The sequence below is a fragment of the Gallus gallus genome, chromosome 3 (assembly GCF_016699485.2).
Source record: "Gallus gallus isolate bGalGal1 chromosome 3, bGalGal1.mat.broiler.GRCg7b, whole genome shotgun sequence".
Classification (NCBI taxonomy): Eukaryota; Metazoa; Chordata; class Aves; order Galliformes; family Phasianidae; genus Gallus; species Gallus gallus.
The window spans coordinates 23381981-23397495 of NC_052534.1; the positions used below are offsets into that span (position 1 = coordinate 23381981).

At 37.8% G+C, this 15515-nt stretch overlaps 1 protein-coding gene across 15 annotated transcripts in view; it reads left to right on the plus strand.

The window, feature by feature from the left end:
- EML4 (EMAP like 4) overlaps nucleotides 1-15515 on the plus strand; it is a 153489-nt gene that overhangs the window by 107864 nt on the left and 30110 nt on the right. For all 15 annotated transcript variants that reach the window (XM_001233826.6, XM_046939703.1, XM_046939704.1 and 12 more), the window contains 4 exons: nucleotides 6371-6494; nucleotides 11329-11478; nucleotides 12950-13019; nucleotides 14289-14399. In XM_001233826.6, coding sequence (XP_001233827.2) covers nucleotides 6371-6494; nucleotides 11329-11478; nucleotides 12950-13019; nucleotides 14289-14399 — 455 coding nt within the window. The remainder of the gene's footprint in view (nucleotides 1-6370; nucleotides 6495-11328; nucleotides 11479-12949; nucleotides 13020-14288; nucleotides 14400-15515) is intronic.

Below are 15515 nucleotides of genomic sequence, written 5' to 3' on the forward strand. Positions count from 1 at the left end.
CTGGCTGAACACAGTTTTATTTTTTTCTCTGTGCAGTTAGCATTGATTTAAATTAAAAACAGGATTGTTTAGCCTTTGTCCCTCAGGTTAGTGGTCCTATGGAGTTCTTGGACACAAGTATGAGGGCAGAAAGCCTGTGGGAAAGAAGCTATTTGTAGTATTAAAAAGCATAACTTCACTGGTCAAGCAGCTAGAACGTGAAGACAGATTAATAAATGTACTCTGGATGTGGTAGTTTATTGTATGCTATTAGAGAGTTCTGCTTGGCCAAGCTAGCTGGAGACAGGATTTTTTTGGCGGCTAGTAATTTGCTCCAAGGTTGAGATTCAAATGATAAATGCAAATAGAACTAAGCTGCAGGCTTTGAGGTGTGGACTTTGATGTGTCGGTCCACCTTGCTCTCCCAGACCCCAAATAGCCATTAATAGTTTGCAAGATCCAATTGTACTAATGGTTTCTTAAGAATTAGATGAACAATTGTTAGTTATCCACTATTTATCTATATGCACACTCATACATATATAAACATCAACTGTGTATGCACATTAGAATTTCCATTATGCATACATTTTCTAGCTGAAAAGCAGTTAATTACAGCTCAGACTCATGGAGCTTCCTCAGAGTCTGCCTAAGGAATGAGGAATAATGATATAAAATGCATTTTAACATTTTCTCTAGTCTTGTAGAAATCAGTAAGAGACAATTAGGGCTTCTCGCGTGCTTCTAGGAAACCACTGTGTGCTCCTGAACAATTTCATATGGAAGCTTGTTTTCTGGAAGATCAGAATCTTGGTTTAGCTACATCTCTGCCTTCAAATTTCAGAAGGATATAAGCAGCAGCTTTCATGTCTCCTGAACCTCTCTTTTCTGTAGATATTTCTTTGATCTTTTTTTCTGCTGCTTTCAGTTCCTACTTGTTTTCCTCGTTTTTGCCTGGAAACCACCCATGTTCCCCTGAGAATATGATTCACAAAGTAATGAATTGCTTAAGTGTCACTGCGTGAGGCTTCCTGTGCTAGTTTCATGTGAGCACTGATTTCAGCCCTTCAGAGGATTGTATCGCCATATATCTCTGTTTTCACCTGCAGTATTCTGCAGTTGTTACCTTCCAGCTTTTTCCCTGAATTCCCGGGTTTTAAACTTCCTTCTAAGAGTGAATTAATCAGCTTTGTATGAAGTGGAATTTTACTGTTTTCTTTGTGCTGCGCTCTCATTTTCCACAAGGCCTGATTAAGGGATTGTCTATATTAATGGGAATCTTGTTTTGATATAAGGAGACTTTGAAGAATTTTTTTGCTCCCTGCATTCTGTTTGTCCACAGTTCTCTACTTGCCCTTAAGTTTAGTCCTGGATTCTTGGAGCAGCATGAACCAGTAATTCTCTGGCAGGCAGCAAGATGCACTTGTTTGCTTGCAGATCAGGCAGGCTTCCTGGGTTCCCTCTCTATAGCAGCACCTTGTTTCACCAGCAGACTTATTCCTCTCTTTTTAGCAGGCTGTAAACTTTCAGAGGACCCTCAGTAGAGCAGATAATCTGCTTGCTAATGTCTGCTTTCAGTCTGCTGGGACCTATTTGGCTTAGTGTTTACACTAATGAACTTAACACAGGAAATTTCACTGATGACGTGAAGCTGAGTGACCAAACCGATACAGTGGAAGCTGGGGATTTAATACAGGAAGACCTAGATGTTCCTGAAGTCTGGGGCAGGAGGAGATAAAATTAAATTATTCAAAGTGCAAGATCACACGTGCAGGAGTTGTTAGCGATGTTTCAGCTATAAAAGCCTGTAAGGTCGTTTGCCAAACTGGGATGGTGAGTAAAAGGGCTCTAACATGCTACTTCGTCACACAAAGGTTGAACCTCTTATTATGAAAACATAAATGCAATCCCATGGTGTATTGCAAGTAATTCTAACTGACATGCACAGCCTTACAGGAAAAAAAAAAAAAAAAGCCTCAAAACCCTGGTAGGCTCTCCTCTGTAGTATTTCAGGCAGTTATAGACACCAGTGTTCGTAAAAGGCAAATTTTATGGCCGTATGGAGCCAGACTGAAAGTTTATCATGCAAGAGGACGGTCACATAGCAGGATGTGTGTTGGATCAAGTATTTTTGCGTCTCTGGGGAAATTATTAACTCAGCCAGAGACCTCTGGGGATCCTGCAGAGCTCTGCATGGAGTTTGCTTGGTTCAGCACAGCCGGAGGGCTCCCACATGAGAATCATAAGCCTGAGCTGATCCTGCGCACAAAAGTGGGAGTGTTGGTCCTATGTCCCCTGGCATTTGAGCAAAGACATTGCTGAGGCTCCAGAGGTGAATTATTGCGGAGCCAAGCAGAGTCTGGCAAGAGCTGTGGATTGGAGCTCAAAGCTGTACAAAAGCAGCTCCAGCTGTTCCCAGTGAAGAGCTGACCCTTGGAGCCGCAGCACTGCAGCCCCGTGATGCTGCCTTTTGCAGCAGCTCTGAGCTTGAACTCTTCAGTTACACAGCACCTGGGTGTGCTGACTGCAGGCCTGGAGCTGTGCTCTTAGGTGTATCTGACCCATATTTGAAAGGACTGGTAAAACAGCGGAAGCCACAGATTCATTTTTTTGAGTGCAGAGGTTTTTACAGGTCTGCCCTCCTGCTCCCCTGCCCCCCAAAATGCTTCTGTGCAGTGGATGTTGGAGTCTGAATGTCTCTTCATCAGGAGCAGGGAATTTTTACTTTGATACCTGCTGTTTGCCTGCTACAAAATCGACAAGGATTTTTGTTTGGGGTTTTTTTTTTCACATCCAAGTTCTTTAAAATTGCTTTCTCTTCCCCTAATACCCACTTATCCATATTTCTGTTATGAGATAGGTAGGAAAGACTCTTTAGTTCCAAAAAGTGAAGGAAAAAAAAGCAGTGACATACTGCTTTGTATTTGGAAACTGAGAACACAGAAAAGAAGCAGATTGTCTGACGCTCTTGAATATACACTTAAGCCAGCGTGGTAAGAGTTAAATTCCTGGTTTTCTTAACTTGCATTTACAAAAATTTGGCCTTAGGCAATTAGTTTCTCTTGAAGAATGGTTTTGTTGATATGCTGCCATCCTCTCTAGTATTTCAAAAGATTTTTACATTAATATTATATCTGCCCCACAGGTTATTCTGAAGAAGCCATGGACAAAAACCTTTCAGTGGGTTGTCTGCCTGCTTTTCTTATCCTCCCTCTCCTGCGGGGAGAGGCTTAATCAAGTCATACCCATTTTGTGTCTCTCTAACAAGTGTGTTAAATAAGTATGTTCAAAGGTAATCTTGAATACACACAGCTAGCTAATACAAGCCAAAAACGTTTTTTCTTTAATAGGGCAGTTCAGAGAGCTAGCTTGTATATGACAGCTCTGCAGACAGGCTTTTCCCCAGGCTTCAGAGACCAAAGGTCTGACTAAATTCCACTTGGACTCCTTGTCTGTAGGGTCCAACAGGTGCAGCTATCTCCATCCATATGCATCTCCATTGCAGCTTGTCTCTGCTGTTCCAAGCAGCAATGAGAAATTGAAAACTGAATTTGTGGCATGATTTTGCACTGATTGTATGGAACCAGAAGTGCCAAGACTAGCATTAAATTGATTTGCAGAAATGAACAGTCTTTCTTAAAACACAGTGTTGCCTGATGATACTTAAGAGCACAAGCACCAGCTTTCAGTAGGAAGACCATTATTGACAAATTATTCTCTGTTTTGATCAGTATTGTTTTCTTTACAAAATATATACTGTAAAAATATTTTTTTGGTGGAAAAACGAGGCATGCTCCTAACTTGGAATAATTATCTAAACATTTGTGTCAAACCAGTGACAACACAGATCTTTTGCTTTTCTCAGCAATGTACTTGAGCAGCGTACATTCAAAGTAACTATTGTTTTTAATTTAGCTACTGGAAAGTGATTTCCTTTGTTCTTTCTTCTTTGATATTTGATCTGAGGCACTTTTTCTACTGTTGTCAATTGGCAGTCTCACAGGGGTCTTGTTCAAAGAACCTATATTTGTTCTTGGAAAGAAGTGGGACAACTGTTTTTCATCTTCTTTGTATTGATTCCTTTGATACTTAAATGGCTCTACTTTCATTGTCTTTATATCCAAAGTAAGGAAAAACCTTTATGCATGTGCTAGTTTTTCACTACCGCATTATTAGCAGTTTCTGTGCAGGAAGTATTTTCTGAGCCTGTGATTTTTACTTCAAATATTTTTATTTTATTTTGTTTTATTTTATTTAATTTTTAATGTATTTATTTATTTATTTTAGTGCTGGCTTTCAGTCCTATTTGGACTATAAGAGGAAAATTCTCTTCTTTTGCCTCCAGGGCAGAGCAAACATACTAACAGGATTAAGAGAGGCTCAAAACTCAACTAAAATCAGTTATGGTCTCAGAAGGTTGATTTCAGCACACTAGAAGTAGAAAATGAGTCACACTAATCGTATCTTGTATATTTGATAAATTGGAATCTCCTTCCTCAGACAGTGGACTTAAAAAAAAAAAAAAAGAAGAAAAAAAAGAAATAAAAAACTTTTTAAAAACTGTTAAAACATCAGGAAATCAAACTGCTGTTTGATCAATGAACTGCTAAGAGCAAAGAAAAAAAATTCTGACAAGTTAAGCCTCCTGTATTGTGAAATCTTCAGAGTGAATATTGTATGTGAGAGAAAGTGTTGAGATGCATAGATTCACTGTCCTAGTTAAGAGTTTTCAGTTAGAATGAAAGAAATACTTGGAGTGTAAGTAGTAATTTCCTTGTACTTTTCTGTGCAAGACTGCTTTGCATATTCAGTGGATTAAAATAGTTACAAATTTTCTCCTCTCATTTTCTTCTGACTGTAAGATAGAAGTGAGTTATGTCTCTGTGATCTAAATGGTGTGGATATTTCAAATTCAGGGAGTGCAGGGACATCAGCTTGAGGTCGGTGATTATGTTTCTGATGTGGCTCACAACTTCATTTATTTGTCAGTCTTTGCATCTGCTTTCCCTTGCCTTTTTAGATCTCCAAGTTTGGTGTGAGCTATTAAACTATAATTCAGTGGGGAAAAATCTGAGTTTCTCTTAATTTTGATTTTTGATGTTTTAGATGCAAAACACAGATTTCACGTTCATGCAATCTGCATAATAATCTTGCATCTTAATTCAGGAAATATTTGTAAGCATTACCAAGGCATTTATAGAAAGTTTGTCTCATATTTGTTTTTTGAAAGTAATATAAAAGCGATTGCCTTGAGATTTTTATGTTTAAACCTTGATGTTTGTCACATCAAATGTGATTGGAGGGTTCTTCAGACTGTATTACAAATCCGTAGCTATTCTACTTCAGTCTTAATCAGCCTGGGGAACTCTGGAGTTCTCTCTGCTGTGATTTTCAAAAAAAAAAAAAAAAATTTCTTGGCAAAGTGTTGCATTACTTTAGGTCTGTGAAACTAACATTAACAGTGGATACTAATCACTAAAGAAGTGATTGAAGTGTGATTTTTTTTTAAAAAAGCATTTAATTGATGTAAAAGTAGTGAAATATTTGAGTCCCTCTTAATCAGTATATTTTGAAATGCAATTCCCGTGTCAGTGGAGTTGGGGCTGATGGCAGTTATTCTTGTGGTTCTGAGGCCTGATTTAATCGTGTTACAGTGCTGTTTTTGCTGCACATGTAGAATGTAAATATGATAATAAGTCTTTGGAAGTTTTATTTGTAGGATTTTTTAAAGTTTTTTTAAAGTTAGAAAATAGTTTATTAATGTAGAAGGAAAACACTTGTAGGACCTAACCTTGTTTACTAGGTTAGGCAGTTTGGAGGGGTGGTGGGCCTGCAAGCAGCTCATGGAACAGCAAGGACAAATGCCAAGTCCTGCTCATGGAAAGGAAAGCTGCAGTAGCGATGCAGGCTTGGGATGGAGGGGCTGAGGGAGCAGCTCTGCAGAAAAGACCCTGGGGGTGTGAGCAGGCAGCCAGGTGCCCAATGGCTCCATGCCTTCTGTGATCTAGGAGGTCCAGATTTGAGCCAGAAGAGGGACTTAAAGACCTCCTGAGGTCTGCTTCAGCCTGATGGATCATATCCTGTGATTCCATGACTATTTATTAAATTTCATATTTTAAATTAGATTTAAAATTTCTTAGCTCTTTAATTTGCATGTCTAAAATGTTACATGCTGTCTGTTCAGAAAGTTATAGTAAATTCAACTAGCACTTACAGTGCCCGTGCTGTGTGTGTGTGTTTTTCCTGGCCTTTACCAAGCTCACTTCTCAAAAATAGTTGTACCACAATTGTTTTTGCATCCCTGTGCTTACTTCTAGCTTCACTTGTGCTCCTTTCTTGTGTAAACTTGCCACGTGATTAATGTATTTGGTGTTTTTTTTTGTTTCAACAGAGGGAGAATATATCAAGATGTTCATGCGGGGTCGACCAATCACAATGTTCATTCCTTCTGATGTAGAAAACTATGATGATATTAGGACTGAGCTGCCTCCTGAAAAGTTAAAACTGGAGTGGGTGTATCCTTGATATCAGTAGCTACTTCTTGGTGGTTTGTTTGTTTTTCTTGTCTTGCCTTGTCTTTCTTCTTCCTAATCTAGCCTCATCTTCAAGGGAGGGAGATATTTAAAAAGAAAACAAACAAAAAACAAATGACAAAACAATTAAAGCAGTTTGTCAGTACTTTATAATACATTTTTAAGCTGCAGAAACAGAAAACGTACTTCTTTTACTGTTAAAACCAAGTGCAGCTTATTTTTAGGAAGAATATTGTCTTTGGAGAGCTACTGAGTTTCAAAATTCCTCCTCTATATTCTCTATAAGATAGACTGTGTATTCAGGAACATAGTTATTTTTTATTCTGTGTTCATAACTGGAGATTTTAGAGCAACGGAAGCTCTTGAATAAGATCCAAGATTTCTCATAGCTCCTATCTATGGGGAAAGGATTGCAGTAGCCATCTGCCCAAAGTTCTTTGCACTAATTTTTTTTCAACTCTGAAATGAAGGGATTCGTTTCTTGGAGAGTAGTATACTTTATGTAAATAATTTTTTTTTCTGAAGAGGTAAGTAGCTATTTGGCTGACAACCGTTCTTCAGCCTTAGTAAATCTGGAGCTCATAACAGATGCTTCTGCACACATTTGGGTCATCTTTCATGTCCTCCCATCTCTACAGATTCTTCTAGTAAGCTCTGATTGTATAATGAAGCTTTATAGTCCTTCTGTAAAAGAACACGTCTAGACTGTACTTGAGTTAGTGTAAGAATCTGAAGCTTGATCCTTCTGATCTTGCTGAAAGCAATAACATTTTTAGAAATATTGATGATGCACTGTCCTGTGTCAGGAGATGTGTATAGAGAGGAGCTCCCTCAGCATATCCCATAGCAAATAAGACATACATGTATTGTAAGCAATCCTTTCATAGTCATTTTAGGAAGGAAGATTTCCCTATCATTTTCCTGCTTTTATTAACAGAAGCTAATGATATTGGATACTCAGTTACGAAGAGCAACTGTGGAGCTAGTGTCCATGCAAATTTGCAGAAAGATTGTAAAAGCTTAGAACATAAAGGAGGAATTCTGGTTTACTAGTCTGATTAGAAAGAAAACTGAGCTCTTACTTAGTCTTCGCGAAGCTGTGGTGCACTGCCTTTCCTAGTGTCACCACTCCTTGGTGCTGATGCTGGCACTTGGAGTGGAATGAATTGAGTCAGTTGCTGATCTGGCTGAAATGCAATCTTTTTTTATGGAGTTAACTTTCAGCAGGATCAACTCATTAATTTGATTTGTCCCATAAACACACAAGAACCACAACCAGCTCTCTGGAGGAAGGTCCGATGTACTTTTTCAGCAGCAGCAAGAAGTTTGGACCAATGAAAACTGATCGTGAAATCATACCGTCAGCTAAGTAGGTGCAAATCCCAGTGTGGAAATGCTTATTCAATGTCCAAGGACCTCAAGTTCAGGTTAAACCAGTTTCCTGCCGAGGGCTAATTAAAGTGAAATAAATCTTGTGTAAACAAACTGCCCACATGTTTTTGGAATCTGTTTAAGGAAGTACAGTCCTAAATGAGACTGATATTTTTCTGTTTGTAGGATATCTTTTAGATATGATGCTGAAGAACACAATGAGGAGAAAGCAGTAAAGTTTTTGAGGCAATAATATTGATTTGTATGATGTTGATTGGCATTCGGCTCTTGAGACACAGAGTTATAGCAGCAGATCTTGTCATGCAAAGGCTGAGAAGTCTGCAAGCCAGCCATAAATTCCAAATATAATTGCAGACTGAAGCCTGTGCACTTTATGAACAAGACATGGGACAGTGATTCACAGGGTATTTTAGTAACATCATTTTTTTTTTTGCAACTGAAACATTAGATTTGCAATCAAATAGTTCAATCTGTATGCTTTGTTTTGTGAACACTTTTTATTTCTCCAGCAGTTACCTTCTGTATGGTTGTTTATAATCAGAGAGAGAAAAAGTTTTGAGGTAGGGTAGGGCTCTTGGTGTTTGCTTGTTGTTGTTTTGGGGAGGAGGAATATTTTCAATAACTGATGCCCAGAACTATAGGTTCAACAGAACACACTCTGCTGTTCTCTGCCCTGCCCTGTCAGTTGGAAAAAAAAACTAAGTGACTTGGCAGGATGAAGTAGCTCATGGGGAAATCTGAGATCTTGACTGTGTCTGGTTCCTGAGTGATTTCATTTAAATTTAGTTTGGACATCCCTGCTTTATGGTGAAGTCTTGATTGCTTCATTTCAGAACTGGTTAAAGAATATCTGGCATTCCTAATAAAAGGAGAACGGGCTGCTATAGTAGCTGCTGAGATCACCATCAGTGTTACTATTGAGAGGCAGTGACTTCTCAACTTCCCTCCCCCCCTGTAAAGTTACTCAGTTACTGGAGGGAATTTCTGACTCCTTTTTATAAGCTTATTTTTAGCACTGGTGCTCTTCTTTCTAAGAATAATTCAAGTCAGCGGTAACGATGATATTAAATTCTGTTGTTCAGTGAGATCAATTCTTTGGGCCATGGCTATTCTTACCCACTTCAAAACAAACAAACAAAAAAATGCAAAAGCTGTGAAGTATGTCATTTTTATGGCAAAACAGTCCTTGTGATTCGTGAGAAGCCTTCATAGTATTAAGACAGTTACCTCTGAATTTCCCTGGTTGGAACATCAGCCTCACTGAAAGACGAATGTTGAAATTTCGTGTAAATTAAGCATCAAATCTGTGTTATCTTTTTTTTTTTTTTCTGTATAGAAAGTGCAATTATTATGTTAATGCGTCTCTACTATTTTGTTCTGAGAGTTTGGTGATGGGAAGATGTTCTGTGGAGCAGCAACCCCTCTTGTTTTGAATAAAGTAAAAATTTCTCTCACAAAGCAGGTTATGGTTTTGTGTGCCCTTGAAAATGCTGCCATTGTTTGTTACTATTATATGTACAAGGAGTGAAGGAAAGGAATGGGCTGAGAAAACAACTTTTTTATTTTTGCAGCTTGGTAAATGCTGAAGCTCAGTGGTGGATGCCAAAATATTTAGCCATAGCTTTGCATGGTAAACTGCTACAAAAGGATGAATGTTCAAAGATGTCAGTCTCAATAAATCCGTGCCATTACAGTTCCTGCTATATTCAGGAGATGAACAGAATCTGCCTTTCTCCTTTGAGATGGCATTTAGACTAGTGTTCTCTGTGTTTCTGTATAGAAATAATATTTTCTTTGGTTTATAGCCAATCATTTCTGAAAGTTCGCTTTGTTTTGTTTTGCTTTTGTAAAGGGCCATTCTAGAGTTTCTTTTTGTTCCACTGATGTTTAAAAGTGGAAAATTTGGTGGGAAGTTAAATGGTGATAAAGAAGAATCAGAAGCATCCTTTCTTCTCATCTCAGCATTGTGTTCCATCAGTATTCCTCTTGATATCATTTGTTAAAGAAAACAGTGAATAATTTCATCTTCAGAGTCACTGTGTTATTCTACAATATAGGAATCAGTTTCCTTTTCCTTGATCTTAAGGCACTTAATTGAAGACTGAATGCATTATCCCTCTTCAAACCATGGGTTAGTTACAGTATTTAATGATTTTGTTTAATTTTGCAAGTGTTCTAGTGGCATATATTACTGTAGTTTAATAAGACTACAAAAGAGGAAATAACTTTATTTGCTGGTAGCGTGCATGGGTTTTTTGGGGGGGAGTGGAGGGGTGGCATTGAGGAGAGCGGTGTGGTGGTATTTTTGGTAGAAAGGTAGCTCTTGTCCAAGAACAGAGGCCAGGCTGTCAAGTGAGGAGATGTGAATTTAATTGCTCCAAAATTTGGCCTACTCTGCCTGCTTTTATTAAGAGAGGGCTAGCTTGACCCATTCAGCTTTCTCCATGTTGGTCTTTGACTTTGTCCTGTCTTTCTGATTATCCAAGAGCTTGGAATCCTTCAGCTAAAGTTGCATGTTTTTTTCTTCGTTGTTGCAGATGTAGTTGGTGCTGAATTGGGATCCTCTGTCTTGTGTGTTGTACAGGACCTAACAGAAAAGTTTGTTGGTTTTTTTGTTTGTTTTTTATAATTAAGATCTCAGAGCAGGAATTGAAACATAGGCAGACCCTGCCACGTTAACAGTCTAAATGGAGAAAATTGCACCAGTTTCAAAGTAATAACAAGTTATAGTAAAATTTGATCAGGGCTAACCAAGTTTGGATTGTGGTGCCTAGAAATTCTGAGTGTTGTAGGGGCAGGGAAGTATTGCAGGCTTTTTAGAAAAATCATCCCTTTTGTATATAGTGAGTTGTTTAGGGTAGACTTTTTTTTTTTTTTTTTTACTGTGTCAGTTCCTTTTAAGATTTATTTGCTTTAAAAATATTCCAAAGCATTCTAAAGCACTATTTCCTGAACTTGGCAGCTGCTGTGCCAAAGTTTGCATTTTTCTGAAGGAATTTTCACATGCTTGTTTTGAAAAGCCAAACAGAGCCAATGTGGTGGTCCCCAGCATGGAGGTACCCAACTTCTTCTGTTAAAGTTGTTAAGCCTGGACAGTGACGCTCTGCTGCTACCTAATGAAAATTCACATTGAGAATTTCTGTAAGGTGACACGGGTTACATTTGTTTTACTCCAGTGTGCCTTACATTTTCGCATCAATGATTATCACTTTTTAAGAGGTTTGGTTTCTGAAGTCTTTTTTTTTTAATATATTCTTTAAACTATTACTAAAATTGTGCTGTAGTTTCAGAGGAAAACATAAATGGCACTTTGTGACATGAGAGATCCCCAGGAGTCATCCTTTCTATGGTTGTTTTTTTTTATTTTTGTGTGTGATACACAGTGATTATAAAACCTTGACTTAAAAAAAATATATACATATAGATATGGGTATCGTGGAAGAGACTGTCGAGCCAATGTTTACCTCCTTCCTACCGGAGAAATTGTATATTTCATAGCATCAGTTGTGGTACTATTTAATTATGAAGAAAGAACTCAACGGCACTACCTGGGTCATACGGACTGCGTTAAATGGTTAGTATAAAACATTGCTGTGTATGTGTGTGATAATTTAGTAAGGCGTTATTTTAATTCTTTTACTATATCTGTGATCTCATTAATATCATCATAATTGTAGTTATTCTTTTGTTTCATCTGTCCCAGTAGATTTCACTGTAGTGAACACCATACAAACGAACAGAGCTAGAGTACTCCACACTAGCTTAGTGTTTCTGCCTTAAATTTAAAACTGGGTATGTAGACATTCTAGAAGTGCCAGATTAGAGATGGAGTATCTGCATAAATTATTCTAAATACATACTCCAAGAATTAAAAATTGGCATCAACCAAATTCCTATATCAAGCAGTTAAAGGCAATATGGCACAGATGTAGAATTAAGGAGAATTAGAAAACTAAATGGAAGAGAGATGATAATTTTCTCATTTTTGAATAGATGTCCCATCCAAGTGTTTTGTCCATCTGAGGTAAGAGAAAGACACTTGCAAACAAAGCATAAAAGCAAGAAAATTGAAGCCAATGTAGTTGTTGGTGCAAATGTGGTTGGTCACTTCACAAAATTAGTCTGAAAAGTAGTAGAGAGCTTTTGGTTTGAATGGTATATACTTAGTATACCTGAGTGGAAGAAAGGAGTTGCTGTCTAAACCTCTTTTCTCCTAGCTCTGCTTTCATAAATATAATTGCTTCTTGCGGGAAGAATGCCATCAGACTTGTGTTCTTTACATTCATTCAAAAACTTAGACTGAGTTTTAAACATTTTGGTGTCTACCGTCCTGACTTAAGTCTCCCATTTACTGTTCCATCTTGCCTGTTGTCTTGGTTTCCTCACCTTTGTAATTTTACAGAGGAAGCAAATGAGAAGGCTAGTCAAAAAATAAGTAGGAGTAAGAGGATGTGGACTTGGAAATTATAGTATCTGTTTTTTTACATTAACTTCAAAGCAAGAGCAGATTTCAACTTACACTAGGACTGTACCACATTGGAGATTTTCATTAGAGTCAGTAGTCCTTAACTCCTGGGTGCACGTACCATCTCCCAGCTGTTTTTCCCCAGGTTTGTGCTATCCAAAGCTTTGGGCGTGTAAAGTATGCTGTAGTGCTTATAAAAGTGACAAGTAACTATATCTAGGAAGTTCAACATGAGACAATGTGTATTTTGTTACAGTGGCCTCCCAGTATAGTGCAAACCTGAGATTTATTTGTCTGAGCACATGTGGAGGTGGCTCTTGTGGCACTCCTGGTTGTATGCCAGCAGCCGTTGCAAAAGCCTGATTAACCCAGCAGGATTTTGCACTATTATATGTGACAAAATAGTCTGACAAAGAAAATTTTCAAGCTGTCTCATTAAAAGTGGGATCTAGGATCACAAGTGACTTCATGGGCTTCTGTTGAAAAATAAAAATTAAAAAGAAAAGAAAAGAAAAGAAAAAACCTCTCAGTTCTGAAGGCTGATGACAGCAAAAGCAAGTCATATTTCTGTCTGTCTTAGTCTTGCAGTTCATCCAGACAAAATTAGAATTGCAACAGGACAGTTAGCTGGAGTGGATAAAGATGGAAGGGTAAGTAATAGAGCTGTCGAGCAGTAGTGTCTTGTTTTGAAAATCAGGGAAAATCGTTTTGTTTTTCTTTTTAATCTTGTAATCACCTTCTGTTTGCAGTTTTTCTTACACACTGCATTTAGTGAGATATTTTGCTGTTTGCAAGGTTAATGGAATATATTTCTAGCAATAGGTAGTACCACATAAGCACTCAGCCATACATCAAAAAAAGTAGAGGCTCATAATATTCAATCAGTGACATGGAAAACTCATGTTTAATCCTGCAAGCAACTGTGAGCCTTGTAATTGATTTATAAGGCTACATCACTTGTTACATCTCTTTCAATAACTCTTCTCCCAGAGGAAATTAAACCCCCAGTTCAGTGGGTCCATGTGCTCATAAGGCTTCATGGGAAGGGAAACCACCTTTGGGAATCTGTGGAAGGTACGTCAAGCTTTCCTAGAAAGCTTGCTCAGTTGAGGACAAGTGTAGTTAAAAGTTCTTGTCCTCGGTGAGCTCTCATAACTTGAATAATCAGATTATCTTCACAAAGTTGTAGATAAGGAAAATAATGCAGATGCCTTGAAATGTAGAAACACATTAAGTACAACCCTTACTCAAATGTTTAATTTCTTTTTTTTTATTTTGTGAGAAATCATTGACTGTGGGCATTGTATACATATTGTTATAATTTCCACTGAACTTTTGCTTAACTGTGATTTTTTTATTATTATTATTATTTATGGTGAATGCTGTCCCTAAGGCAATCTAATTCCTACTTAATTTGTAATTGTTTTGCATTTATGAAGCTAACCTGCTTTGGGATAGCACTTGGATGAAATATACCTTTGGAGGTTTTCCTTCAGTTATTGGTTATGGTTTGATGACTCAGTGTACTAGGGTTGTTTTTTCTAATATTATTTTCTATGTGCTTTTATGATTTAAAAAATAGGTTTGATCACTTGCTTCCAGTTGTTGTGCAAGGCGTTTAAGTATGGGGTTTGAAATTCAAGATGACTCTTCCATTATTTGTTCAATGGTTTAAATTGCACAGAGATTTATTTTCCCAAGTACCCAATGCCCACATGATATTTGTAGCTCCCATGCAGTGGGCAGAAGCTGTCTCGTCTCTTGCCTCTTGAGGTTCAAGACACAGTCCAACAGCAGCATTGACACAACTCATCTGCATTTCACCCCAGTTTGCTGCTTGGGTAGCTTGACATAACCTGATAGCTGCATTCGATGCTTTTGCTGTCGATGACACTGTTTGTCCCATTGCTTTTGCGCAGCCCTTGCAGCCCCATGTTAGAGTGTGGGACTCAGTGAGCCTGGTGACGCTGCAGGTTATCGGCCTGGGGACTTTCGAGCGTGGAGTTGGGTGCTTGGATTTTTCAAAAGCGGTAAGACAGATGCTGATATTGGAGTTTAACTGATTTGTCTGACCCTTCTGAATGTGATTGCCTTGCTGACCTGCTTTGGTATTAAAACTGCGTTAGTAAAGTCTCAGTGTACTCTATAAAAACAGCTGACAATGAGCGAGGCAGGAAAGCAGGAAATTGCAGTTGTAAAATTGTGACAACAAACAAGCTCTGTGAATAAATAGGAGGCATAGAAATACTTTGGCTGGAAATTGAAATCTGCTCTGGGCTTGGTGGTTTGGGTTTGGTTGGGGTGGAACAAGAAGAAGCTTTTATTTGTTTGGATGTTAAAAGCAAGCATGTTACTGAGCTTCATGGAGATGTTTTAATGGATTCTGATGGAAGGGGAAGCTTGGCTTCTTTCACTACTGTTATAGGGTTTCATCCATGAACAGGAAATGAAAAAAAAACAAAAAAACTTCAATTTGTGCTTCGTAATTTTACATATAATAAGAAATATAAATCTTATAAGAGTTGTCAGTGTGCCCACAAAATTTATCAGAATAGTAAGGAATGAAAATGTGTTGTGTTGTTCATCACTGATAAAATTCTCATTTCCAATTTTCTTCTGAGTTATTTTGTATAAAATACATGTGTATTTTTGTCTTTAAGCTGCCTTTGTGTTTTTTGCCAAATCGCTAGGACATACCAGAGCTCCTGAAAATACATGCTGTTAATCTTGCAGCAATAGAGAATTGTTGTTTAAAAACAAAATAAAACAAACAAAAAAAGACAGAAACAAACAAACAAAAAACACCAAAAAACCTAAACCCAACTGTATCTTGCTCACACAGAATCACAGAACAGTTTAGGTGGGAAGAGATGAGGTGATCGCCTCATCCAGGGTGGGCAGTGTAGGACTGTATAGGACCAGTTGGGTTTTGAGCATCTTCAGACACAACCCGTTGAAAAATAATGCTTATGCTCCCTTGCTGCTATTTCACCAAACATCGAAATATTGTTCGGTTTTAGATATGTCTAGGTTAAAAAAAAAAAAACCTATTTTATAAGTAAGGTATAGCATAAATAAAATTACGTAAGAAGAAAACTGTAATTTGTAATTCCTATCACTGTAACAAACTGTGAGCCTTTTAACTT